The 26,384-nt window shown below is 40.7% G+C and overlaps 1 protein-coding gene across 1 annotated transcript; it reads left to right on the plus strand.

Annotated features, from left to right (window-relative positions):
- The first annotated feature begins 23,351 nt into the window (after positions 1-23,351).
- LOC117546952 (microfibril-associated glycoprotein 4-like) lies at positions 23,352-25,484 on the plus strand. Its single transcript, XM_034217391.1, has 5 exons — positions 23,352-23,522; positions 23,813-23,851; positions 24,231-24,327; positions 24,410-24,577; positions 25,071-25,484. Exons 1-5 carry the CDS (start codon positions 23,352-23,354, stop codon positions 25,322-25,324), a joined length of 729 nt encoding a protein of 242 aa, XP_034073282.1. The 3' UTR covers positions 25,325-25,484.
- The last annotated feature ends 900 nt before the right edge of the window (positions 25,485-26,384 follow it).

Raw genomic sequence — 26,384 nt, forward strand, 5'->3', positions numbered from 1 at the left:
ACACTCATTTTAACCACAGTGTTTGATCTCTATACATGTTTTAAGATTGTTACAAAATGTAAAAAATAAAAAGGTATGGAGACAAAATTAATTCAGATGACTCTGTTTTTATTAGGAAAACAAAACATATAATACAAATGGGTTAGGGGGTAAATGTAACCATCTTGGACTTAATAGTCTAACAAAATACTTTATCTGACTACATTTCTTCTTTTTAAACGCACTTTCTGAAATTATTTATTTATTATTTCAATGGAACAATCCAGTTTTTGTTAACAACGCTTTTTTTATTTTCTTGTGTTACTAAGATACTTTTAGACACACTTTGGCGTATGTAACACTTGTTCAGTTAAACAAGGTTTTTTCTTTTCTGATAACCTTACATATTTTAGTTATTTTCTGCTACCAAGATACTTTAAGATACACCTTGATGTACGCAACACTTAACAAAAGGGTATAATATGGAATACTTGGTAAGGAAGGGATTTTCTTTAAGGGGTGCAAAACTTTAGAACAGGGTAAAATATTCATTAATTTGTAATGAATTGAGTTTTCTTTCTTTTTGATTTTCAACATACTTTTTGTACACAATGACTTTTCCATATTTCTGACAAACTATACTTTTTTGACTTTTTCCGTAAAATCTTGACAAACTATGTGTGAAGTAGAAGCCTTCATCACAGTTGGTATAGGGGCATGGTAAAAGGCACACTGAGGGAAAAACATTTAGCTTACCTGGACATTGATCAAATAAAACCCAAGTCATTGTTTGTTCAAAACTAAATCTTTATTGGAAGTCTTTTTGCAAGTAACCTGCTTACCCTCTCCTTCAAGGTTGTGAAGGCCAAACAGAGCAACAGAAAGAAGCAGCCTTAAGTAGAGGCTAAATCAGTGGGAACACCTGTGCTCAATTGGAGCATACCATGTAGTGCATGGGCGCGGGTGGCACTTTTCTTGCAAGTATAAAAATGTTATTGTTTGGGGCTTCTGTGGTCAGAAAGATATATGTTGACCTATTTTGATTTGGTGTGTTTGGGTAATTTGTCTTGCATTGTGAATGTGTTTGTAGATCAGAATGACATTGGTTAGGGGTATAAATAGTGGATTATCCTATGGGGAGGGGCTTAACATATATAAAACCCTGGCCACAAGTGTTTTGGGGGGAGTCTGACTGTGGCTGTAGAGCAGAGAGGTACCAGCTATATGTCCTCGGCCTGTATTGTATAGATGAGGTTTTTGTTTTCGTCCTGTAAAATCCTGGTAACATTGTGGTTTTTCAGCATGTTGGCTGTCAATAAAAGCAACTAAGGATACATTTTTCGTGACTCTAGCCATCTTATTTAATTCATAGTTTTTTCATCTAACCTTTTTGTAACATATGGTGTCAGAAGTGGGATGGCCAGTCGCAAAAATTGACGTGTTGTTAAAAAACGAACTGGACTACGCTCTGAGCGAAAACCTTTTTTGAAGAAGGATGAGGAATGGGACACAGCTGTGATGTCAGAGGAAGAAGGACTATCAATTGGTTTTGAAACCCAAGGGGCAAAACCAAAAATCCAGCAGCGGCAACCTGGGCCATCTCCAGGAGCGGGTTCCTCAACCACATTGTAAATATTGTCAGGGACTTCATAGCGGCTCAGCAGAGGAGAGATTATATCCTACAGGAGGAGCTCAGGGGCCTGTGGGTTTCAGTTGAGGCTTGCCAGCAGCCTTTATATCGCTACCGGGGGGGTCCACACGTTGACGTTGGGCCTTCATTGATGTCTTCTCCTGACAGATTTGGTAATCCTTCTGGGGGTGTACCGCCAGTTCATCGTAAGGAGCCAAAGATGCCAGTGTATCAACATGGTGAAGACATTGAAAATGACCTTCTACGCTTCGAACGCATGGCAAGGACATGGCAGTGGCCAAGGGAGGAATGGGCCTGTCGACTTGTCCCTTTGCTAACTGGCAAAGCCCTGGAGGCCTACACAGCGATGGATGAAGACATATCCAACTGCTACCCAGATCTGAGGGAGGCGCTTTTGGTCAAATTTGACATCTCTCCAGAGACCTATCGTCAGCGGTTCCGGGCCACCTCATCGCCACCGGGGGAGACAACGACAGAATCATACCACCGTTTGAAAGGGCTCTATCGTCGCTGGATGCGACCGGAGCAGAAGAGTAAAGAACAGATGGGGGAGACTATCATCCTGGAGCAGCTGCTGCAGGTTCTTCCTCCAGATACTCGTACGTGGGTAAAAGAACATGAACCTGAGGATGGTCTTATAGCATCCAAGTAGGCCTAATGCAGTGGCTCAGTCAGTAGGGGCTTGGACTGTGAGCCGTAGGGTCGCCGGGTCAAGTCCCCGAACAGACCTAAATAAGGAGTTGGGGATAAAAGCTATCAAGACGACTCCTTACCACCCAGAGACTGACGGACTTGTTGAAAGGTTTAACCAAATCCTCAAGAGGATGCTAAAGAAGTTCGTATCTGATACTGGAAAAGACTGGGATAAGTGGTTACCCTTTCTACTCTTTGCCTACAGGGAAGTGCCTCAAGCGTCCACCGGATTTTCCCCGTTCGAGCTACTCTACGGCTGGCCAGTCCAAGGGCCCTTGGATCTGTTGAAACGTAACTGGGAGGAAAAGGTAACAGACAAAAAGGCAGAAGGGCAGGGTATTTTGCAGTATGTCCTCCAGATCAGGGACCGGTTGGAGCAGTACCGAGAGGAGGCCAGGCTCAATCTAATGGATGCCCAGAAGACTCAGAAACAATGGTACGACCAGCAAGCACGCAACCGTGAGTTCAAACCAGGTCAAAAGGTCTTGTTACTCTTGCCTTCTTCCTCAAGCAAGCTACTGGCCAAATGGCAGGGACCGTTTGAAGTGTTAAGGAAGATGGGGCCTACGACTTATGAGATCTTGCACCCGGAGAAGAAGAAAAAAAAGCAGACTTATCATGTCAATCTCCTTAAAGCATGGGAGGAAAGAAGCAGCCCTCCTCCCATCACCTCACTACTGGCCCGTAGGGTGGTTGAAGAGGATGACTCCGAAGGGGTAGTGGGTGCCTGGAATCAGCAGCCAGCGAAGGTCGATCTCTCCCACCTGGATGGTAAGAAGCCAGTTGACTTGCAAGTTATTTTCGATACCCTTCCCCACTTGTTCACACAGAAACCAGGCCGGACAGGTGTGTTGCAGCATGTAATCCGAGTAAAACCGGGGCAGAACACAGTTCGGCAGGCATGCTACAGAGTACCGGAACGTTTAGTGGAGGCGTTGAAGGAAGAAATCCGCTTGATGCTCGAGCTGGGAGTAATTGAACCATCAACCGGTGAGTGTAGTAGCCCTATTGTCATTGTACCCAAGAAGGATGGCTCTCTCTGCATTTGCATTGACTTTAGGAAGCTGAATGCCATCTCCTTCTTTGATGCCTACCCAATGCCCCGGATTGAGGACCTGCTGGAGAGGATTGGTCGAGCCAACTACATCACTACCTTGGACCTCTGCAAGGGGTATTGGCAGGTCCCCTTGGAAAGCCAGTCCCGGCACCTCACCGCGTTCAGAAGCCCACTCGGCCTCTAACAGTTTACTGTGATGCCGTTTGGTCTACATGGGGTGTGAGGACTGCAGTGCTGCCTACCTGGATGACGTGGTCATTTACAGCAGGACCTGGGAGGAACATCTCGATCACCTTCGTCGGGTCCTAGGTGCAATCCATGCCGCAGGACTCACACTCAATCTACAGAAATGTGAGTGGGCTAAACAGGAGACTCGTTACCTTGGGTATCAGCTGGGGAACGGTGAAGTAAGGCCGCAGGTGGACAACGTTGAGGCCGTCCTGAACAGTCCGAGACCTCGTACCAAGAAACAAGTACGGTCTTTTTTTGGCCTGGTTGGATGGTATCGACGTTTCATTCCTCAGTTTGCCACTCTAGCAGTTCCATTGACCAACCTCACGTGCAAGGCTGCTCGGAATCCTGTGGAATGGAATGAAGAGTGTGAAAGGGCTTTCCAGGAGTTGAAGAAAAAACTGTGCTCGTCTCCGGTACTGCAGAGTCCTGACTTCAAAAGACGCTTCCTGGTTCAGGTGGATGCCTCTGGAGTGGGCATCGGTGCAGTGCTGGCTCAGGGAGAACCAGGAGAGGAACGTCCAGTGTTGTATCTCAGCAGGAAACTTCTGCCCCGTGAAACCCAGTACTCCACCATCGAGAAGGAGTGTCTGGCAATCAAGTGGGCATTGGACAGCCTAAGGTACTACCTACTCGGAAGGGAATTCGACCTACGGACGGACCATAGAGCCTTGATGTGGATTCAGACCATGAAGGACCGGAACGCCAGGGTGACTAGATGGTATCTTGAACTACAACCGTTCAAGTTCTGTGTGTGACACAAAGCAGGCAAGGAAAACGTCACCGCAGACTACCTGTCAAGGCTGCCAAACATCGTTGATGTAGGAGAGGAGGGTGGTAATGTGAAGAAGAAGCCTTCATCACAGTTGGCATAGGGGCATGGTAAAAGGCACACTGAGGGAAACACATTTAACTTACCTGGACATTGATCAAATAAAACCCAAGTCATTGTTTGTTCAAAACTAAATCTTTATTGGAAGTCTTTTTGCAAGTAACCTGCTTACCCTCTCCTTCAAGGTTGTGAAGGCCAAACAGAGCAACAGAAAGAAGCAGCCTTAAGTAGAGGCTAAATCAGTGGGAACACCTGTGCTCAATTGGAGCATACCATGTAGTGCATGGGCGCGGGTGGCACTTTTCTTGCAAGTATAAACATGTTATTGTTTGGGGCTTCTGTGGTCAGAAAGATAGAATATGTTGACCTATTTTGATTTGGTGTGTTTGGGTAATTTGTCTTGCATTGTGAATGTGTTTGTAGATTAGAATGACATTGGTTAGGGGTATAAATAGTGGATTATCCTATGGGGAGGGGCTTAACATATATAAAACCCTGGCCACAAGTGTTTTGGGGGGAGTCTGACTGTGGCTGTAGAGCAGAGAGGTACCAGCTATATGTCCTCGGCCTGTATTGTATAGATGAGGTTTTTGTTTTCGTCCTGTAACATTGTGGTTTTTCAGCATGTTGGCTGTCAATAAAAGCAACTAAGGATACATTTTTCGTGACTCTAGCCATCTTATTTAATTCATAGTTTTTTCATCGAACCTTTTTGTAACACTATTACTTATTCTTAAATGTTGACCTATTGCTGGGGATGAGATGAAAAAGCTACAACGCTTAAAGAACTTTTTTTTCCTAAAAACTCTCAATTATTTAAATGACTCCCCCCATTCAACGCATTAAGTCCCACCCTCCACTCAGCAAATCATCTACAACGAAAGACCCCACTAAGACGACAGTTGTAAACTAGCCATGGATCTGAGAAAAACCAAGACCCCCGCCGCGAGTTGTATCCAGGAACAGTCTGAAGAGGGGAAATAATAAAATGTCAGGTTCATCAAAGGGAAGTGTAAGAGCCTAATAAAAAGTGAAATAGTAGAAAAAGATGGCTTAAGTTGAGTCAGTATTAAGAAGCCCATTATGTTGTCGAATGAAAACAGATATGTTGGTCAGCTTTCACTATGAGTGGTTAGTTTTCCATCCAAATAGTCAAACTCAGACCTGCCAACAGACCTAAATCCATGGGTGGTATTCGATTAGAGAGGGCGGAACAAATGCAAAAATAATAGGTGGCGCTGGGACATCAGTTTATTGAGCTTTCTGATGAATTACAAGCATAATTCCCAATCTACAACCAAGTGTGTGAGAGACGTCATAAAGACACTCATTTTAACCACAGTGTTTGATCTCTATACATGTTTTAAGATTGTTACAAAATGTAAAAAATAAAAAGGTATGGAGACAAAATTAATTCAGATGACTCTGTTTTTATTAGGAAAACAAAACATATAATACAAATGGGTTAGGGGGTAAATGTAACCATCTTGGACTTAATAGTCTAACAAAATACTTTATCTGACTACATTTCTTCTTTTTAAACGCACTTTCTGAAATTATTTATTTATTATTTCAATGGAACAATCCAGTTTTTGTTAACATCAACGCTTTTTTTCTTTTCTTGTGTTACTAAGATACTTTTAGACACACTTTGGCGTATGTAACACTTGTTCAGTTAAACAAGGTTTTTTCTTTTCTGATAACCTTACATATTTGAGTTATTTTCTGCTACCAAGATACTTTAAGATACACCTTGATGTACGCAACACTTAACAAAAGGGTATAATATGAAGTACTTGGTAAGGAAGGGATTTTCTCCTCGCTGTACTCTGAACCCTCCACAAATGCTGCATTCAATTCTTGACTGGCGCTTCAGACGGATGGCGGCAAGTCTGTCACTCAGGCCTCTCGCAGATTAAACCCTTATCGAGACGTCTCTCGGCCATTTTTCTTTTTTTGAAAAGGTGACTTGGTAAGCGGAATTGCCTGTCTTTTTTTTATTTAGTTTGAGCAAATTCAATCCACTATTCTGTTGGCTCATAGCCTCAGGAGGGGTGGGGAAAAGGGGGGAGGGTAGGCACTTATACAGAGATTAACATCAAAGGGCAAACATCAGAAGGCTAATTACTCAACTCTGAGGGGCAGGGGTCAGACAATATAACTTCAAAGAGACTGGCTTAATCACACATCAAAGAATTAGACAACAAAAGCACTACACCTGGGGGCTTTTCACTCCTATCTGATTACAAGGCTAATTACTCAACTCTGAGGGGCAGGGGTCAAATAACTTAACTTCAAAGAGACTGTCTTAATCAATACATCAAAGAACTACGCCGGGGGCTTTTCACTCCAATCTGATAACACACACATCAAAGAATGGGAGGCGGGACAATGGGAGGCGGGACTTAGCTCATGGGCCAATGGGAGGCTGACTTAGCTCATTTGCATACTTGGGGGCGTGTCCACCGGTCACTTTTTATGCATACTAATGTGACGAAAGGAACATGATTATAACTACTGATAAATGCACGTTTTGTTCAGTCGGATAATATCCACATGTCTCCCCTACTTTTATAATTTTAGAATCATAAATCTAATCGATATAAGATAGATAGCGTCCACTCTCACCGCCGTTAGAAAGTAGCAAGCAACTGAAGCAAGTGCAATTATGGAGGGTGGAGATTTGGAGTATTTAATCAAAAATAATTGTACTAAACTTCCGCTACAGCAGCAACAACAAATACAATCTGATGACAGGCCAATGCCCAAACTGGAGCTGTGTACAGAGAGGAAAAAAGGAGCGAATCGGACGTAAGACGTTAAAGGTCTCCTGCAGTGGCGGCTGGTGGAAAATATTTTTGGTGGGGCTGTTGATATAGTGAGTAAAACAAATTGTTTTTGGGAGAAATGACCCCTTAAATCAAGACTTCTGGTGATGTAATGGCGCGTTTCCAGTGATGCGCGGAGCTCGCTTTATGCTGCGTTCACACCGGACGCGATGCGAATATTCGCTTCGCTCTAAACGCTCCTATCGCTCTAGTCGCTCGAGTTTCACCGCGGCTGCCATCTGTGTTTACTCGCATCATTCAAACAAGACGCGCTGGCTCGAGAGCTACAACTTCAACAAAATGAACATATTTTACCGTGATTACATTGTAATATACGTTTCAAAATGATGCCGAAGTAACAACATACTGATACCGGTTAGTAAAAACCATGAATTAATGCTTTGACAAGTCTGCAGACAGACGGCAGGCGAAAAATCCTTTTAAAATGCGTGCTTTCTAAATGGAGCTTGGGTCGACCAGGCTAAGCTAACGTTGTATATGCTCACGCCACACTCATAACAACGGCCTATACAGACATAAATAAACCAGCGACTGTATTCGCCATGACACAGATAGTCTGTGGTTTGTACTTGTTTAACTTTTGTCCAGTTTCTGAACAGATCGTATCTGTCCCCGGCTGTTTGAAGAGCAAGCATGGGAAACAAAAGATAGCATTTACCTGTTTGCATCCAGCTAGCCTCGTTGATACGTTTTGTCTTTTTCACGAGCTTGCTGTGATATATCAACCCAGTCTCACGGCATTTCGTGTTCACCAATACGATTTTTAATCTATTGATTCGTGTTCACCAACACGATTTGCCCCTTTTTTTCGTGTTGCACAGCACGATTTTAAAAGCAATGTATTTCTACTGCCTGCAGCACGTCTTTTTCTCCGGTCGGGTCGTGGGAGACCGGAAGCTGTGTGGTTCATAAAAACATGTTCTTACTCAATATCAAGCCACAATTATTGCTTTTATTTTAAATCGTATAATTTCGGACTTTTGTTGCCGTCTGTGAGGAAAATAAATGGGGCTCAGAGCCTCAGAATACGGAAATCTGTATTTTTAAATATTTTGTTCCTTCTAATTCGTTATTCTTTTCAAAATAACACACTGTTATTTACTCACCAATAACACACAATTATCCTTGCTTTTATTTATTGGTTTAATTCCATAATCTCGGGCTTTTTTGGCGTCCGTCAGGAACTGAATTTCAAAATAACTCACGTCAAGGCACGTAAGCAACGTGGGCGCCAACGTCAGCGCCCTCGTGACCAAAATATTTGACGGCGCTGATTGGCTGAAATTATGTTTCGGCGGCACAGTTTGCTATTGAGACTTTTGCAACGTGCTGGTTGCTGCTGTTTGTCTCGGGGGCTCCGCCCGGTAATGATAAACTAATGCCATGGGCAAGGCCAGGCAGGAAACATGTGACTTATCAGTAACTTTAGACATCGTAACACAATTTTAAACGAGATTGTATTGTAGATTGTACATTTTACTGATACCAATTGTATGATATTTACCTTGTTCATTACAAATAAAAATATAAAATATATATATATTTTTTAATTTAATTTTTTTATATATATTTTTTAATTTAATTTTTTTTTTGTATGTGGGAAGAGGTGGGGCGAATCAATGAATGCTTATTAGAGTTTTGTCTGGAGAGTGCGTGCGGACCTGTCGGTTAGATCAGGGCCGCGGAGGTGTTACTGCCGGGCCGCGAAATAGCTGTGAGTTTATCGTAATATTTGCAGAATTATAAATATATAAAAATATTTAATCATAATATTTTTTTCAAAAAGTGTTTAATGTTGGCACCTATATCAGTCATATTATTTCCTCCAGTAGCCTAGTTAATCTTTCACCAGATAACCGTTGAAAATGGCTTTTATGATGTTCCGAGGGATTCGGCGGTTCAGCCGGTCTCAGCCTCTTGTGCTAAAGCACCCAGATATTGTTCTAAACTGTATTAAAGTAAACAGGTATTATCTTGAACTGTATTGAAGTGAACATGTATTATTTGGGACTGTTTAAAGTAATCCTATATATCTAAACCTTCTTACTTACACTCACACATACACCTCCTGTCTCCATGCAGCACACACACATAAACTCCTTAACCCAGATATCAGCAACACACACACACACACACATACGCCTCTGCTTATCAGCATGCACACACACACACATACACTTTCCCTCACTAACACACACACATGTTCTTTTTCCAAGGTTCTTGCTGGGAATAATCCCAAGCACCAATATATCTGTGTACAATGTTTGATTGTTTTAAAAGAATAGTTTGTGTGAAACCTTCCCTGGGAAATTAAAGGAGTTGGGTCCGGTGGAAGATAAGAAGTGGCTGTCCACCTCAAAATATATCCATATATACTGTTGTGTAGTCATGCAAAATGCCCCCTGTTTCTGACTGGCTGGTCCCGATACCTGTATCGCACAGCGGTAGAACTGGGAGTCCGGAGTACTCTGTAAAACTTGTATTGGTGTTTTTTACCATTAAAATCAGATTATTGTTATAACTTTTATGCCGGTGTGTTGAACTCCCTCTTTTATCAATCTGACCAGGCTCATCTAAAGGACGGCGCGGAGCAGAGGTGGGCTTTAAGCCACCACAATTGTGTTTGCTCCTACAGTGCGCACGAGAAAGTTACCGGTGCGCCAAGTAGGAAGAGGAGCGCACAGGAGACAACCGTTTCATTGCAGACTGTTATGTTTATGTGGGGAAATGGCAGTGCATACATTATTTGAGATATATTTCAAACTCGAACTTCATTTTAAGGACATGTCGGCCAGGGGTGTAGAGCTATGTTATTTTATTAGCTTTTCTTTTTAATGTCTGATTTTAAATGCCATTTTCTTAATGTCTTTCATTTTTTTGTAAAGCACTTTGAATTGCCTTGTGTTGAAAAGTGCTATATAAATAAACTTGCCTTGCCTTTGTTTAGGCACCGGATTGGCAAAACAGGAGATTAAACCAGTCTGCCTTGATCTATGAATTCATGTCCGGGACTCTCACGGTATCTGCTGCCCGCAGCTGTTTATAGAAGGAAAACCTCCTTCACTTCATGAAATGGCTGCAGGCAGCATCAGGAGGCAGCGGGACGTGTAACTCCGCTTCTGAGAAGTGCAGCACCAGCGCGCCGAGAGCTGTGCCTTTTTACGCACCGCCTTCGCTGTGTTTACCTTCATCAGAACAGCGAGTGACTGCAGGCTGCTACGTGTTAACCACACACACCTCTACACAGGGGCGGCGGGTGCTGCAGGCTAGGGAAGGCTAAGCCTTCCCAAATATTTGTGTAACCGCATCTTGGTAAAATAAAAATATAATGTCTTTGACATTAGCGCTGCTATGCAGCCACCTGTGCCCTGTACCACGAAGCCAGTTCAACAGACCCTGGATATGCTTGAGTTATCTTAACTAACCCTAACAAACGAGATCTCGCTAAACGGTCCTACGGCGCTGGTTATCAACTCGGTAAATCAAGCCAGGGTTTCTCTCTCCAGCTGAGAACGCGTTCACGTGAAAGGGGCGGGGTTAGCTACATTTGACCAATCACAAACAGTGACAAGTGGACTGACAGCGCAACATCATACTTAATTAATGAAAAGTAAACTAATATTAGACAAATATGAACTTTAAACATCCATGATGACTTAAACATATAATCCAGGATACAAGCCACATAGTTGCACCTGCAAGGAGAATACAGAACAACTCGTTAAAAAATAAATACCGAGTGTTTGAAAGCGTACAACAATTTTATGATACTGCCCCATCTAAAACACGAGGGGATCTGACTTTATTACATTTGAGTTGAGTGTTTCGTCAACTTAATGTGTTGCTTAAAATAATCCGTCTGCATACAGTATATGTGACAATGTAACTAAGTGTTGCACGGCCAGATACGGCTCGAGAAGCTGACTCAGATAAGGAAATATTGTGATATCGATGTGAGATCGATGATCTGATTGATGATGTGATGTCAGTGTGATATGAATGATAAGTGCGACACGTCGGCGTCTTCTCTGCATACGGCAGTTTAAACTGCATTTCCTTTTTCCTGTAATATGACTTGATAGATTTAAACTCCGCACACTGAGCTCTGATCGGTCAGCAGACGGTGCTTTCACAGAGTTGATCTCTTTTCTATAGACGCCGGAGGCGGGCAGCGTAAGATGAAAAACAAAGTTATTTAGCCTTCCCAAACCTGAGCCTCACGCGCCGTCTATGTCTCTACACACATCTCTACACACATCTCTACACACATCTCTACACACATCGAAATGCCCGATTACTCCCCCTTTTATTAGTTTTATGAAGAAGATGTCCAGTCACCAAGGCGCATTGTGTGTGTGTGTGTGTGTGTGTGTGTGTGTGTGTGTGTGTGTGTGTGTGTGTGTGTGTGTGTGTGTGTGTGTGTGTGTGTGTGTGTGTGTGTGTGTGTGTGTGTGTGTGTGTGTGTGTGTGCTCTGCTCAGCTCTGTGTTTGTGTCTGTCCGACACCGGCATTTGTTTTCAAATGACCATGAACAGTAATTCACACACATCTGTTAACTCCATAGGTAGCCTATAAGCGGGTGTTCCCAAAATAAATTAGTTTAATCTTAATCTCGATGTAGTGCTAAATGCTGTCGGACGTGCACCGGAACGAACGTCACTATCATAATATCTTCTGAAAACAAATGCCAGTGTCACACACTCACACACACACACACACACACACACACACACACACACACACACACACACACACACACACACACAGACACACACACACACACACACACACACACACACACACACACACACACACACACACACACACACACACACACACACACACACACACACACACACACACACACACACACACACACACACACACACACACTTCATAATGCGCCTTCTCCTTGTTTTCCCATGATTATCCGTAAATCATACAAACAAAACCAAAACTTTGATTTATCTGTTTTCCCGTTTTGGTTTAAAAACTGAATAACGTCGGTTTTTTGGTTTTCCGAAAAACCAAAAACCGACACCGGTTCTTTTTTAAACGTTGTTAATATGTTTTGGATGCATATTGTTCTAGTATTTGTTCAGGCTGTTACATACAATGAGCCTCTGTTGCTACCTGCTGGTGAGTAAATATTAAAATCAGTTAAAATTGACAAACGGTCCGCGATGTTTTTTAAATGTATCTGCCGGTGTTATGCCGTAGGTTGAAGCCTTGCCGTGGATTGAAGCCCTGTTCGCGGGGACGCGCAAAGGTGACGTCATCGCCTGTGTTGAGCGTTCGCCGTTTTTTCACCCTTTTCAAAGCTTTTTTCTCTCTTTTGAATGATATATCAGATTAAACAGCAAACGGCTGAATAAATAATGTGCATACAATTAGGAGGAGGCTCGTTTTAAGGACACGTTTCTCAGATCTGTCACAATCTTCGTATTGGAACAAACTTCCGTTTTTGAGTGTATAGTCCCACTCTGTTATATTCCTCCTTCCTACAGAACAGACAATGACAGGATAAGATGTGATTTGTCAATAGTCCTATTTCTTAAAACCTTCTCTGTTGTTGTAGTGTCTGATAACCACGAATAGTAAGCAATGATATAACAGTAATGATATCACATGATCATGTCAGACACTGTGTTATTTTCAATCAAGCCTACAAAATAATGTGTTCAAACTGGCTTCACTCACTTGAATTGCTCCTTTGAATATCATTTGTATATATCCCTACTCAACACATGTTTGTATTGTAATGCCACTCCTATTTTTTTTTAATTGTATTTTAAGGTGACATTGAATGCTTTGAAAGGTGCCCTAAAATAAAGTGTATTATTGATCTTATATCTGTGCCTCTATTACATTACATTTCATTTTCTATCACACTATTAATGTTCCTTATTTTAGACTAGGTTAATCCTGGTGTCAATAGGGAAGATCTGCACTGTTCTCTACATAACATGTTCAGAGCAGGTATTTCTCCTGCCGGATTTGGAACCCCCCCTATATCTTTCTCCAGGATAGTCACAGACTCACCAAAATCACACTGGTGTTTGCTGTCCCCCTCTAGTTTGTGCTCACAAAAGCATTTCACTCTGGGCCCTGCAGGTGAAAAACTAAAGAGGAGGTTCCAAATCCGGCAGATCAGGTGTTGGTGCTGCCGGATTTTGAAGCCCCTCTTTAGTTTTTCACCTGCAGGGCCCAGAGTGAAATGCTTTTGTGAGCACAAACTAGAGGGGAACATGCATTACCAGTGTGATTTTGGTGACATTGTGACTATCCTGGACAAAGTTGTAGGGGGGGGGTGCCATATCTGGCAGGAGAAATACCTGCTCTGCTGAACATGTTATAGAGAACAGTGCAGATCTAAAATAAGGAACATTAATAGTGTAATAGAGGCACAGCTATAAGATCAATAATACACTTTATTTTAGGGCACCTTTCAAAGCATTCAATGTCACCTTAAAATACAATAGGAAATAAAATATGAGTGGCATTACAATACAAACATGTGTTGAGTAGGAAACCACGAACACATTATCTTTTAGGCTTGATTGAAAATAACACAGTGTCTGACATATGTTATATCATTACTGTCATATAATTGCTTACTATTCGTGGTTATCAGACACTTAAACAACAGAGAAGGTTTTAAGAAATAGGACTATACTGACAAATGACATTTTATCCTGTCATTGTCTGTTCTGTAGGAAGGAGGAACATAACAGAGTGGGACTGCACTCAAAAACGGAAGTTTGTTCCAATACGAAGATTGTGACTATCTGAAAAACGTGTCCTTAAAACGAGCCTCCTCGCAATTGTATGCACAATATTTATTCAGCCGTTTGCTGTTTAATCTGATGGGAAATATATCATTCAAAAGAGAGAAAAAAGCTTATTAAACTAGACGAACGCTCAATACAGGCGATGACGTCACGTTTGCGCGTCCCCGCGAACAGGGCTTCAATCTACGGCAAGGCTTCAATCTACGGCACAACACCGGTCCTTGGCACAATAAAGGTTGGGAATCCCTGGGTTAGATAACAGGTGTGTGTAAGTCCTGCATCTGTATGATACAAATGTGTGTAAAATGATACCGGGTGCTGTAATCACTCATCTGGTTACGTTATTGCATTGCAACCCTGTCTCCTAAAAATTACGTTCCCACAGAACTAAACTGCATTCTCAATTACGTTTAGCTAGAAACGTATTTTCTCCCACGTTACGTTTGTTTTGAACGTATCTCAAATACGTTTATTTTCTACATATCTTCTAGAAACGTATTTTCTCCCACGTTACGTTCGTTATGAACGTATCTTAAATACGTTTATTTTCTACATATCTTCTAGAAATATATCTTCTCCCACGTTACGTTCGTTATGAACGTATCTTAAATACGTTTAGTTTCTACATATCTTCTAGAAACGTATTTTCTCCCATGTTACGTTCGTTATGAACGTATCTTAAATACGTTTATTTTCTACATATCTTTGCCATTTATTGCCTTGCTTATAATAATGATAATAGTCATTTATAAATATCATTTTAGAGCACACATTTGAAATCGAGAATCGGGCTCGATATATGGTTACATTAAAATCAGTAGGCGAGGCTGTAATTTCGGCAGCTGTTACTCTCATGAGCGAGGCAGAAAATATTAGTTTTAACATGACAAAAAGCTGCTGTGTCGTTTATTGCACCTCAAAGATTAAAACAAATCCAGAGTTACTTGTTTCTGTACTTCCTCTAAGAAGAAAGGACAGTAACAGAAGAGCTCTGTGGCTTCAGGCTTGATCGCCGTTCAAATGACAGCGTTGGTTTCCCCAAAAGTGGGCGGGGCTGTAAAGTGACGTTTTACTATCATCTATTATTCAAAACCATTCTATTTATTCTAACGTAAATTACATGCCAGTGTTTTATCTTTTTATTTATTTGTTTTTATTTTAAATCGTATAATGTCGGACTTTTTTCCCGTCGGTGAGGAAAATAAATGGGGTTTAGAGCCTCAAAATACTGAAATCTGTATTTTTTAAAAATCTTTTCCTTCTAATTTGTTATTCTTTTCTAAATAACACACTGTTATTTACTCAACCATAACACACAATTATCCTTGTTTTTATTTATTCGTTTAATTCTATAATCTTGGGCTTTTTAGCCGTAAATAAAGTCACCGGAAACAGACGGGACATTTTGAGCGATACACACCACAAACCCACCGAACTGATTACCCAAGATCCTCAGCTTGAAGCTCGTTGATTGGATGTTTTAGCCGCAATAAACGCTGGGATATGGTGTTAATAAGTTGTGATATCCGAAAACGAAAAATAAAATAATACCTAATTCAGAGTGTTCTTGCTTTTCTCTTTGGAAGTCATCACATAACGGCATTGTAATACACGGTTCGGCTGCATTAAATATTATACATCTGCCGTAGTTCTTTATTTATAGAGCCCTGATGAGAAGACTTCTAGACAAACATGAGGAACTGCCGCCAAAACTGAATACTTGATGTGGATCATAAATATATCAACAATTAAACAACATCTTCAATTTATTTTCACAAAATACGTCTCCTTGCAGTATCAATAGTAATTCGGCTGACTTTTATATTTGATCCAATTGGTAGATAATAGGTTATATTTACACCATAACGGTGCACAGCTGATAGAAAAGGACTTGTAGTTTTTAAAGATATTACTGATTTTCTTTGAATATAAGAATGTAAATACTGAGTTGAGAGAATAGTCAGGGGATTTGGGTGATGGGAGACACATCTATGGATTCAGAATTTCAATAGCGTACCATTAAATGACGGATATACCTTTCTGTCTGTGATGTTTTACAAATCAGATATTAATGTGTAGAAGTAAAACATGTGAAATAATATAGCAATATCCTGTAAAATTATGTAAAAACATGAATAAAACTACACATCTTCAGATGTTATACATACATAAGTGTTCTACACTAATAATACAAAGTTATTATTAGTATGCTGTGTGTACCTTGTGTGCACCGCCTAGTGGTTAAAGCACGGTATTGAATTATTTTTGTTGAATAATGTTATTTGATGAAAACAATATTAAGAGTACATACTTTCATAGGGGGAAAGTAGAAGGTCAATGATAGAAATATAGAATATAAAAAGTCAAGAAGATACTATAAGTGATCTCTACAATAAAACAGTTTAGTGCCGGATGTACAAAGATATTAATAGGAGGATGTGCAAAACAGAAAAACGAATTAACCTTTGTTAACACATTAAAGAATACTTTAGGTTAAGGTCTTATTTTAAACAAGAAAAAAGCTTTGGGGGTATCTATCTACAGATAAATATTAAGCCTGACAAAGTACTTAACGTCTAATATATTGCTTTCCTGCAATGTTAACTATGTTGAAGCACTTCTTTTAACTGATATTATACACATTAATTATACTCTTATGTATGTAGATATAATAAGAAATGTGCAGAATATGACAGTTTAATGGTGGAGGTACACACATATTGATAGATGTCTTGTAATGCGCTGTTGAGGAACCTGCGACCCAAGTTGTGTATATGATCAATAAACCTTAGAAAATCTTGAAATCTTGAAAGGGATGTGCAAAATAGCCATTATACAGTTTTTAATTAACTATTAGTAGAGAATAACGAGTAATGAATATACTTTATAGAGATCTGCAGATAAATGTTTAGTCTTCTCAAGCACCAACTATCAAATATCTCTCCTGATTGTTGGCACTTGACAATCACCTTCCCTGAATTTTACTCAGGTGTAACTAAAGTCTGCTTTAAGGGTTGTTTATATTTCACATCATTAATCAGAATCTGCAAAGTAACTAAACTAAATGTAGTGGAGTAAAAATACCAGGTTAACCTCTGAATTGTAGTGGAGTAGAATTACAAAGTAAGCTGTCGTGTGGGTATATATGAATGCTGCCCATTATGGATATAAGCGATTTTTACCCATTTAGTAATTACATGTTTTAAATGTGTACACACCAATGTGTTTCCTATCGCCTAAACCTCCAGGGCTGTACACAGTTTAATACTGGCAACTTCTAATTTTGGGAAAAACGTCTTTTAAAACTACAATTCCCAGTAGATACGTGCCATAGAGAACATGTTGCGAAACACAATAGCCAGCATGTGTATTTCTCGGGGAGCGTTCGAGTCCAGTTTTGAATAGTCTGCCGTGGTTTCGTTCCATTTCAAAGAGCTTGACGCTCGGCGTAACCTTGGCGCACTACCACTCCAACATCACGGGGTTTGTCAACGGGACTGTAGTCCCAAACGATAGCTGGGGATTATGGGTAGTGTAGTGTCTTCGGCCATCCTAAATCTCGAAATGTCCCGTCTGTTTCTGGTGACTTTATTTACGGCTAAAAAGCCCAAGATTATAGAATTAAACAAATAAATAAAAACAAGGATAATTGTGTGTTATTGTTGAGTAAATAACAGTGTGTTATTTAGAAAAGAATAACAAATTAGAAGGAAAAGATTTTAAAAAATACAGATTTCAGTATTTTGAGGCTCTAAACCCCATTTATTTTCCTCACAGACGTTTATACGATTTAAAATAAAAACAAATAAATAAAAAGATAAAACACTGGCATGTAATTTACGTTAGAATACATAGAATGGTTTTGAATAATAGATGATAGTAAAATCTACGTCACTTTACAGCCCCGCCCACTTTTGGGGAAACCAACGCTGTCATTTGAACGGCGATCAAGCCTGAAGCCACAGAGCTCTTCTTTTACTGTCTTTTCTTCTTAGAGGAAGTACAGAAACACGTAACTCTGGATTTGTTTTAATGTTTGAGGTAAACGACACAGCAGCTTTTTGTCATGTTAAAACTATTATTTTCTGCCTTGCTCATGAGAGTAACAGCTGGTGAAATTACAGCCTCGCCTACTGATTTTAATTTAACCATATATCGAGCCTGATTCTCGATTTCAAAGGTGTGCTCTAAAATGATATTTATAAATGACTATTATCATTATTATAAGCAAGACAATAAATGGCAAAGATATGTAGAAAATAAACGTATTTAAGATACGTTCATAAGGAACGTAACGTGGGAGAAAATATGTTTCTAGAAGATATGTAGAAAATAAACGTATTTTAGATACGTTCATAACGAACGTAACGTGGGAGTAAATACGTTTCAAGCTAAACGTAATTCAGAATGCAGTTTAGTTCTGTGGGAACGTAATTTTTAGGAGACAGGGTTGTGCATTGACCACCACACCCCCGACCCAAAAGAAAGGGCGTATTATTGGCTTCCCCTAATTTTTTTCCCACGCCACGCTAATGAAAGCTTTAGCGCAAGTTCAATAAGGAAGACCTAACTCGAGTCACTCACACGTCACTCTATGGCTCCCTTCCCCCCTCATTAAATATGAGGGCGTCATGCCTCAGCAGCCAATCGCTGCACATGCTAAATGCCTTAAATACCTGCTCTTCCTCCCTGTCAGTTGTCATTGCAGATGATCACACGCAACCCGCCTCCACCCCTCTCGCCTCCCGTCTCCTTCAGGACAAAGCTAAACCTTCCTCCTTCAGACTGGTCTCACCTACTCATCACCACCACCAGTGTCTAGACCCCGGGGATTTCATCGGAGCGGTGCTTTCCCTCCTGAATGATTATCCTGCAAACCGGGGGCCTAATCGCCAAACACCATTACATTCTCCTGTTGTACCATCATGGCAATCATTTCATTCATATGACGTGTAAACAATAAATATGTAATTCTTACATCACGTCTCTCCGGGTTGAACTGGTAACTACGTGCTTGGCGTGACTTTGAGGAAGAGGTGTGGATCATGGGTGTAAAAACAAGGTCTGGTTTTTCCTCAATGTGCAGCCAAAGACTTAACAAGGGGACATCGTGACAGTGGAAACAGATTCCTCCTTGAACTTCAGCCAAACACAGAGCGTTCTTAAAGCGTCACAACATTCTGGATCTTGTACATATTCATCGTCTATGGGCCCCTCCCCGCCACAACCATTGCTATTCGTTCATGCGGGCCCTTCTCAAATGAGGCCCATTACTCAGGACTCAGGACGTTGATCCTCACTTTGTCTGAAAGTGAAGTGCTGTATTGGAAGAAGGTCAAAAAGTGAAACGATTCAAAAGAACAATATCTGCCTCTGAAAAGAAGTGACATTTTAAACAAGCATAACATGGAAATACTCAAGTAAAGTGTATATGTCAAAATAGTACTTAAGTACAATACCTGAGTAAATGTACTTTATTACTTTCCACCAATCCACCAAATGGAGATATGTTTATAAATAATCAGCAAGATCAATAAACTAATGTTCCTACGCCTCCTATTTTTTTTAATCTTTGCCCCCCCCCCCCCCCCCCCCCCCCCACGGATGTAGGTCTGCCGCAGGGTCTGATACAAACTTAGCCTTTACTAAACCACCTCTCCAAGGGACTGTTTCGTTTACTGGCCAACACACCAGGTTGGAATGAAATGCTTGCAAAGAAACACATATGCGATGGGTTTATTTGTTTTCACAACCTATTGTGAAACTTGTACGTTTTAAACTGTTTTCGGGGGCACGTTGGAAAGCTACTGCTTTCTTTACATCGCACAATAATAACCCACAGGTAAGATGTATTTAAAATAAAGTACGTTCATGCAGTAATGCATTCATTCTTCTTTGACATGTTCTGATATATCGTGCTACATTTGAGTACTATGAAATGTGTGTGTGTGTCTGTGTGTGTGTACATGTGTTTCTTAAGGTCCTTATCAAACCTGTCCCCATGAGGAAGGGTGTATTAGGGAACACACCTACATGCCTTTCTTCCTTGAGCCACTCTTCTACCTCAATGTGCTGCCAACATGCATCACTATCAAAACCCATATCATTCAGAAAGTGTCCTGCTGTAGAGGAAGATGATTGGTCTTGTAAGAAAATACCCAAAAAGAAAATCATACAGAAAACTAAACATTGATTATCTGAACATGTAAGGGATTGATATTTAAGTATTACTCTGTGTGGAAACCACATTGTGTTGAAATATAAAATATAATTAATGATTTGTATAGCATAATAGTCCGTGTATCTACCGTCCAATTGTTTTTCTTTATTAAACACGTAAACGGAAGAGCGTTTGAGAGGCCTTTTTGCTTTTTACCTTACTAAATGGTCTAATGGTCATTGGAGCGAGGGGCGGGGCCTAACTCACGGAAGTGATTTCAAAACAAAAGCGGTGATAATATTATAAACAAAGGGAAACAAAGGGAAACAAGGTGAGATGGAGATGCCGATGGAGATAAGCAGATGGAGTCAGATTTGGGTCAATATTCTAGCGCAAAACAAGCTACTCACGAGCGGAAAATGTGCTTTTACACGCGCATGAAATTATTAAAACAATTTAAAAAAACTAAATGGGTTGCGAAATATACTTGGGCGGCCGTTAATATACCTGGGCGGCCCGCCCATATTTGTTTACATAAATTGTGATCAAAACATTTGAGACCCACTGAGATAACTTAGACTAAAGTGAACTATCTAAACACTCAGTCCTTTACCTCACTGAGCTGTAGTTATCAGCCTCTCAGTCTGACTGGAGAGGACTCTCCCTCCACATCATTGTAGAAACATCTTCTTTTATCCGTTAGCGCAACAGAAGCTAAAAACAAGCAGTATTAACCAGTGCATGAAGTAAAGTAAAAATAATCCATTAGAAGTCAAATCCTCATATATCATATTATTGTTTAAAACCTAAAAACACCTCCTAACATAGATGTTCTTAGTAATTGGCTGTGGGTGTCCTAGCCTCCTGCTCTATGAAGAATAGGACGTGTATTGTAAACCTGAATTTATACACTATATTTAAAGTAATTCAGCCACTTCAGGGGACCATGGGACTCACATCAGTTAGCATCAGAAGTAAAAAGACAAAAGTGTTTAAAACTACCATTTATCAAAGTATTTTACTTAGAAAAGCTGCAGTGTGACCCACATACTTTAAGAGTCGTGTTTACAGAGTCAATGTTACCCAACACAAGATCAAAGGTTCCTGTTGAGCTACACCTCCCTTTTTTGTCCCATCTGCCAAATATTGAAAAATAACCCAATAACCTACATAGATTTATTGTTTTATTCCGGGATGGTGAAACTTTAGAAGATCCAATACTGGACGAATACGTAGATTATATTTCCCACTCATGGATTTAGGCATCCATAGCCGTGGGAACATGTTTCAAATGGGGGGTGCTGTGGGGATGACACCAGGGCTGGTTCTGACCAATTTGCTGCCCCATAGGCAACATTTTAGCTGGCAATGAAAAACCTCTACAAAAGACCAATACACTACAAAAAGAGAAACGTATTGACATGGGGGAGTGTCCAATACTGTCAGTCTCAGGAAGAAAGGCTTTTTAATGCTTATTCAAAATTGCAGAAAAACATGCATTCTTGTACTCAGGAAGGGACATTGACAGAGGATTACATGAAAAGTACACAATAAAGTACTTCATAGTACTTGTGGGAGTTTCACTAGTACTGAGTCCAACAGTGTCAAACTCACAAAGAACTAATGGCAAACAAAAATCATTTCCCCCTCATCAAACTTAACAGAAGTGGCTTGATTTGGTTCTCAGGAGGGGACATTGACAGAGGATTTTTTTTTTAAACAACACACTAGAAGTACTTCATTGTATTGTGGTAGCAGTCAAACTAGTACCGAGTCCAACAGTGTCAGTTTTATTAAGAACTTATGATAACAAATACTTGTATCGCTATCGATCATCAAATATAGCAGGACAAAAAATGAAGAGCATCTGAAATTGAAAAAACAAACTCGAGAGACGGCTGAGGTGACCGCAGTGCAGAATCGCTGTAGTTTAAATCTCCTAACAATGTTGTCCATTTTAGATTGAGGCCTATTATAAATACAGCACTTAATATCATTCATTTTCTGGGCTCAATATGTGTCTTGGCCGTTTTCGTTGTGATCGCTAAATTCACCTTGTTTATAATATTATCACCGTTCCAAGCACACGAGTGCTTTTGTTTTGAAATCACTTCCTTGAGTTTGGCCCCGCCCCTCGCTCCAATGACCATTAGACCATTTAGTAAGGTAACAAGTAAAAAGCAAAAAGGCCTCTCAGACGCTCTTCCGTTTACTTGTTTAATAAAGAAAAACAATTGGACGGTAGATACACGGATTCATAATAGTCTGAACGAAAAAAAGGAAAAGCTGCAGATAGATGAAAAAGTGCCCACATGAAAGAATAGCGGTGGAATTCTTATTTACTTAAACAAACACACAATTCCCCTTGATCATTTGGCGTCATTGGGACAGTAATTCCCCTTTTCAACATTGTTGGCAGCACATTGAGGAAGAAAGGCGGAACAAGGAAGAACGTTTCAACATAAATAAGACAGGAAGGCAGTGAAGGAGTGGACACACTGCGGGAGACCTCCTTCAGATCACTGCAGCAGAAACATGACCATGAAGGTGAGGACCATTTCACATTTCAAATACTCTGTTATAATTCAAAGTCCTGCATTCAGCTAAATGACCTAAAGTACAGTTGTTGATGAACTTACTTTATAACCTTGTATTCATTGTATAGAAGAGGATAATTGTGATATCTTTTTTATATCTGACCAAAAGTGTTTTTTTCTAGTTCTGAGATTAAAGTCTGAACTTTGACTTTTTGAAAAGAAGAATCACTTTTGGTCCGATGTGAAAAGATGTTTTACATGAGGCCCTGATCCTCTTCTGTATACTTGCTATATATATATATTATAATATCCTTCATATGGTGTGATCAAATATGAGGATAAAATGTACTTTGTTATTTTACCTGTGTGGAAGAGCATGAGAGCCACATGTGCAATTCCTTTTTAGATCTGACAAAAAGTAGGTTTTTTGTTCTGAGATTGAAGTCAGAATTTTGACTTTTTTTCCCCCAAATTTATTTTGTGTTCTCAGAATTCCGTTTTTAAAAGTAATCAGATTTTTCCCAGAATTCAGTTTTTTACTCAGGATGTGTCAGATTAAAGTCAGAACAACATGTCCTCTGTCCAGCTGGTCTCAGTCGGCCTCGTCCTCCTGGCTCTGCTGTTGGACAGCGGCATGTCTCTCGACCTCCCAATAGACTGCAGCGACATCTACAACAACGACAACCCCAAACCCAGTGGAGTTTACACCATCTACCCCATCGGATCCACCTCTGCTGTCCAGGTACATCCTCTGAGAGACTTCATCCAACACTATATCTCACTGATCAAATGGATAGGATATGTTAATGAGAATGTGTGTGTGTGTGTGTGTGTGTGTGTGTGTGTGTGTGTGTGTGGTGTGTGTGGTGTGGTGTGTGTGTGTGTGTGTGTGTGTGTGTGTGTGTGTGTGTGTGTGTGTGTGTGTGTGTGTGTGTGTGTGTGTGTGTGTGTGTGTGTGTGTGTGTGTGTGTGTGTGTGTGTGTGTGTGTGTGTGTGTGTGCTGTGTGTGTGTGTGTGTGTGTGTGTGTGTAGGTGTACTGTGACATGGACTCACTCGACGGACGGTGGACGGTGAGTACCTGAACTCCAAAGCTAAATCTGGCCCCCAGTTATCTGTGAACTGAACCTGGTCAGACAGCAGAGATGACATATACGTACAGTATCTTTGTGCAGGATAAACAAGTCAAGTATTTAGTCTAATCTATCAAATCTACAGTTTGATACATCTCTCCAGAGACTGTTGGGACACTTGAAGTGTGTTAGCTAAACCATGCTAGTCAGGTTAGCTCCTGGATGCATTCAGTGAATGGCAGTGAGAAACCAGAGGCTCCACCTTAGATCTACTGTTGGCTCCTGTTCCCAGTAGAGGCTGGTTAGACTCTGTTATGCTCTTTTTCCATGGACTGGAAATGTCCATTATATTTGCTGAGAGATTTAGTATTTCCCCCAGGTGTTCCAGAGGAGGGTGGACGGCTCCGTGAACTTCTACCGGCCCTGGGATCACTACAAGACGGGCTTTGGTAACGCTGTCGGAGAATACTGGCTCGGTGAGAGATGAAGACGAACCGGAGGTCCTGACTTGATCAAACTCTCGGTTTCCTAGCGTTCATGGTGTCTGTTTGTCTGCAGGTCTGGACACTCTCTCCCACCTGACTCTGAGGAAGAAGTACGAGCTGCTGGTGGACATGGAGGACTTTGACGGCGGCAAAGTGTTCGCTCGGTACTCCTCGTTCTCCGTGGACCCCGAGGCCTCCGGGTTCACTTTGCATGTGTCTGGATTCACTGATGGAGGGGCAGGTGAGGAACAGCAGGAAGTGCTTGATGTCTTTCTGATGTTCAGGAGACGCTCTCACACGTAGGACTGGCTTCAGACATCAGAGAGAGATAAGGGGGTAACCACAGCAGATCAGGAACCGTGGCTATATGCCCATGACATTCTTCTGTATATCACACATCTGGAGGTATCCCTTCCTATATCTTTAACAATGAATGATCTGGGCTGTCCTTAGGCTAATGACTGATTGACAAAGAGAACATTACCCAAAGGGACCGTGCTGTAGTTCCTTCACAGCCTAATGTTGTTATATATATTCTGGAGATGCATTTCAACTTCAGAAATCATAAAGTGTTGTTAATATGTGGAGATTACTTTCTGCTATATTCCAAAATCACATGGAGAAATCCCATTGGACCAGGGGCCTGCTGCCTTCAGGGACCAACACAGAGATACTTCATCCCTGTGTTAGTTGTATTATAATATTGTGATTATACACTTGTTGTGTTTCTGCAGGAGACTCCATGAGTACTCATAACAGACAGAAGTTCTCCACCTTCGACAAAGACCAGGACTCTTGGACTTCTAACTGTGCCAGAAAATTCCTGGGGGGGTTCTGGTACAACGATTGTCACTTCGCAAATCCCAACGGGGTTTATCGCTGGGGGGCTGATGGCACTATTTTTGCTATAGGAGTGAGCTGGTACACTTGGAAGGGTTACGACTACTCCCTGAAATCCATCAGCATGATGGTCCGTCCTGTGCAGTAGTTCTGCAGGACAGCAACATGTCCTCAGCTGATATCGATCACATGTAATCACTCATCACTTTAAGATGGAAACAGATCCACTCAGTGGGATAATGTCTACGTTTTAAAGTCAAACTGAATCACTATTTGCTTCATGCTGACAATAAATGAAAACAATGAAACTGATGTCTCCTGGGTCCTTCACTTTGTCTCCTGGGTCCTTCTGTCTCTGTGTCCTTCTGTCTCTGGGTCCTTCTCTCTCTGGGTCCTTCTGTCTCTGGGTCCTTCTGTCTCTGGGTCCTTCTGTCTCTGGGTCCTTCTGTCTCTGTGTCCTTCTGTCTCTGGGTCCTTCTCTCTCTGGGTCCTTCTGTCTCTGTGTCCTTCTGTCTCTGGGTCCTTCTCTCTCTGGGTCCTTCTGTCTCTGTGTCCTTCTGTCTCTGGGTCCTTCTGTCTCTGGGTCCTTCTGTCTCTGGGTCCTTCTCTCTCTGGGTCCTTCTGTCTCTGGGTCCTCACACTTTCAACAAGTTTTTTCACAGAAATTCACTGTATTATTTTACAGACCTTTCTTGTTTTTCTATATTAAATGTATTTACCATAAAAATACAGTAAATTACTTTTATTAAAAATAAATAAAGGTTTTATTCTATAAATTGGTTTAATGATAAATGTTTACAGGACAATTCCATTGTTGAATTGTCTTGAATGTTAAATGACATTGAATTCTATGTAAAAACACATAAAATACACATCATTTTACTGCATGTAAATCTTTTTATAAAACATCATGTAAAATTAAAACAACTTTCTTATTTTTTGCAGTAAAACCTTAAATTTAATTTAACAAAATGTAAAAAAAAAACTAAAACAACTGTATTCTGTACTGTTGTGGAATAAAAATAAATCTTATTATAAAACATCTCTTAAATGTTAAATAAATGTATAAATCTTCACAACATATTTTATATATTGCAAAAATACCTAAAAGTTATTTTGTTTAAATAAAGTAGTTTTCATATAGTATACTTAAGCAATAGCTCACGCCAGGCCGTGTATAGGCTCAGTATATCACAGCCAATGAACAG

This window comes from Gymnodraco acuticeps, unplaced genomic scaffold (assembly GCF_902827175.1).
Source record: "Gymnodraco acuticeps unplaced genomic scaffold, fGymAcu1.1, whole genome shotgun sequence".
Taxonomy (NCBI): Eukaryota; Metazoa; Chordata; class Actinopteri; order Perciformes; family Bathydraconidae; genus Gymnodraco; species Gymnodraco acuticeps.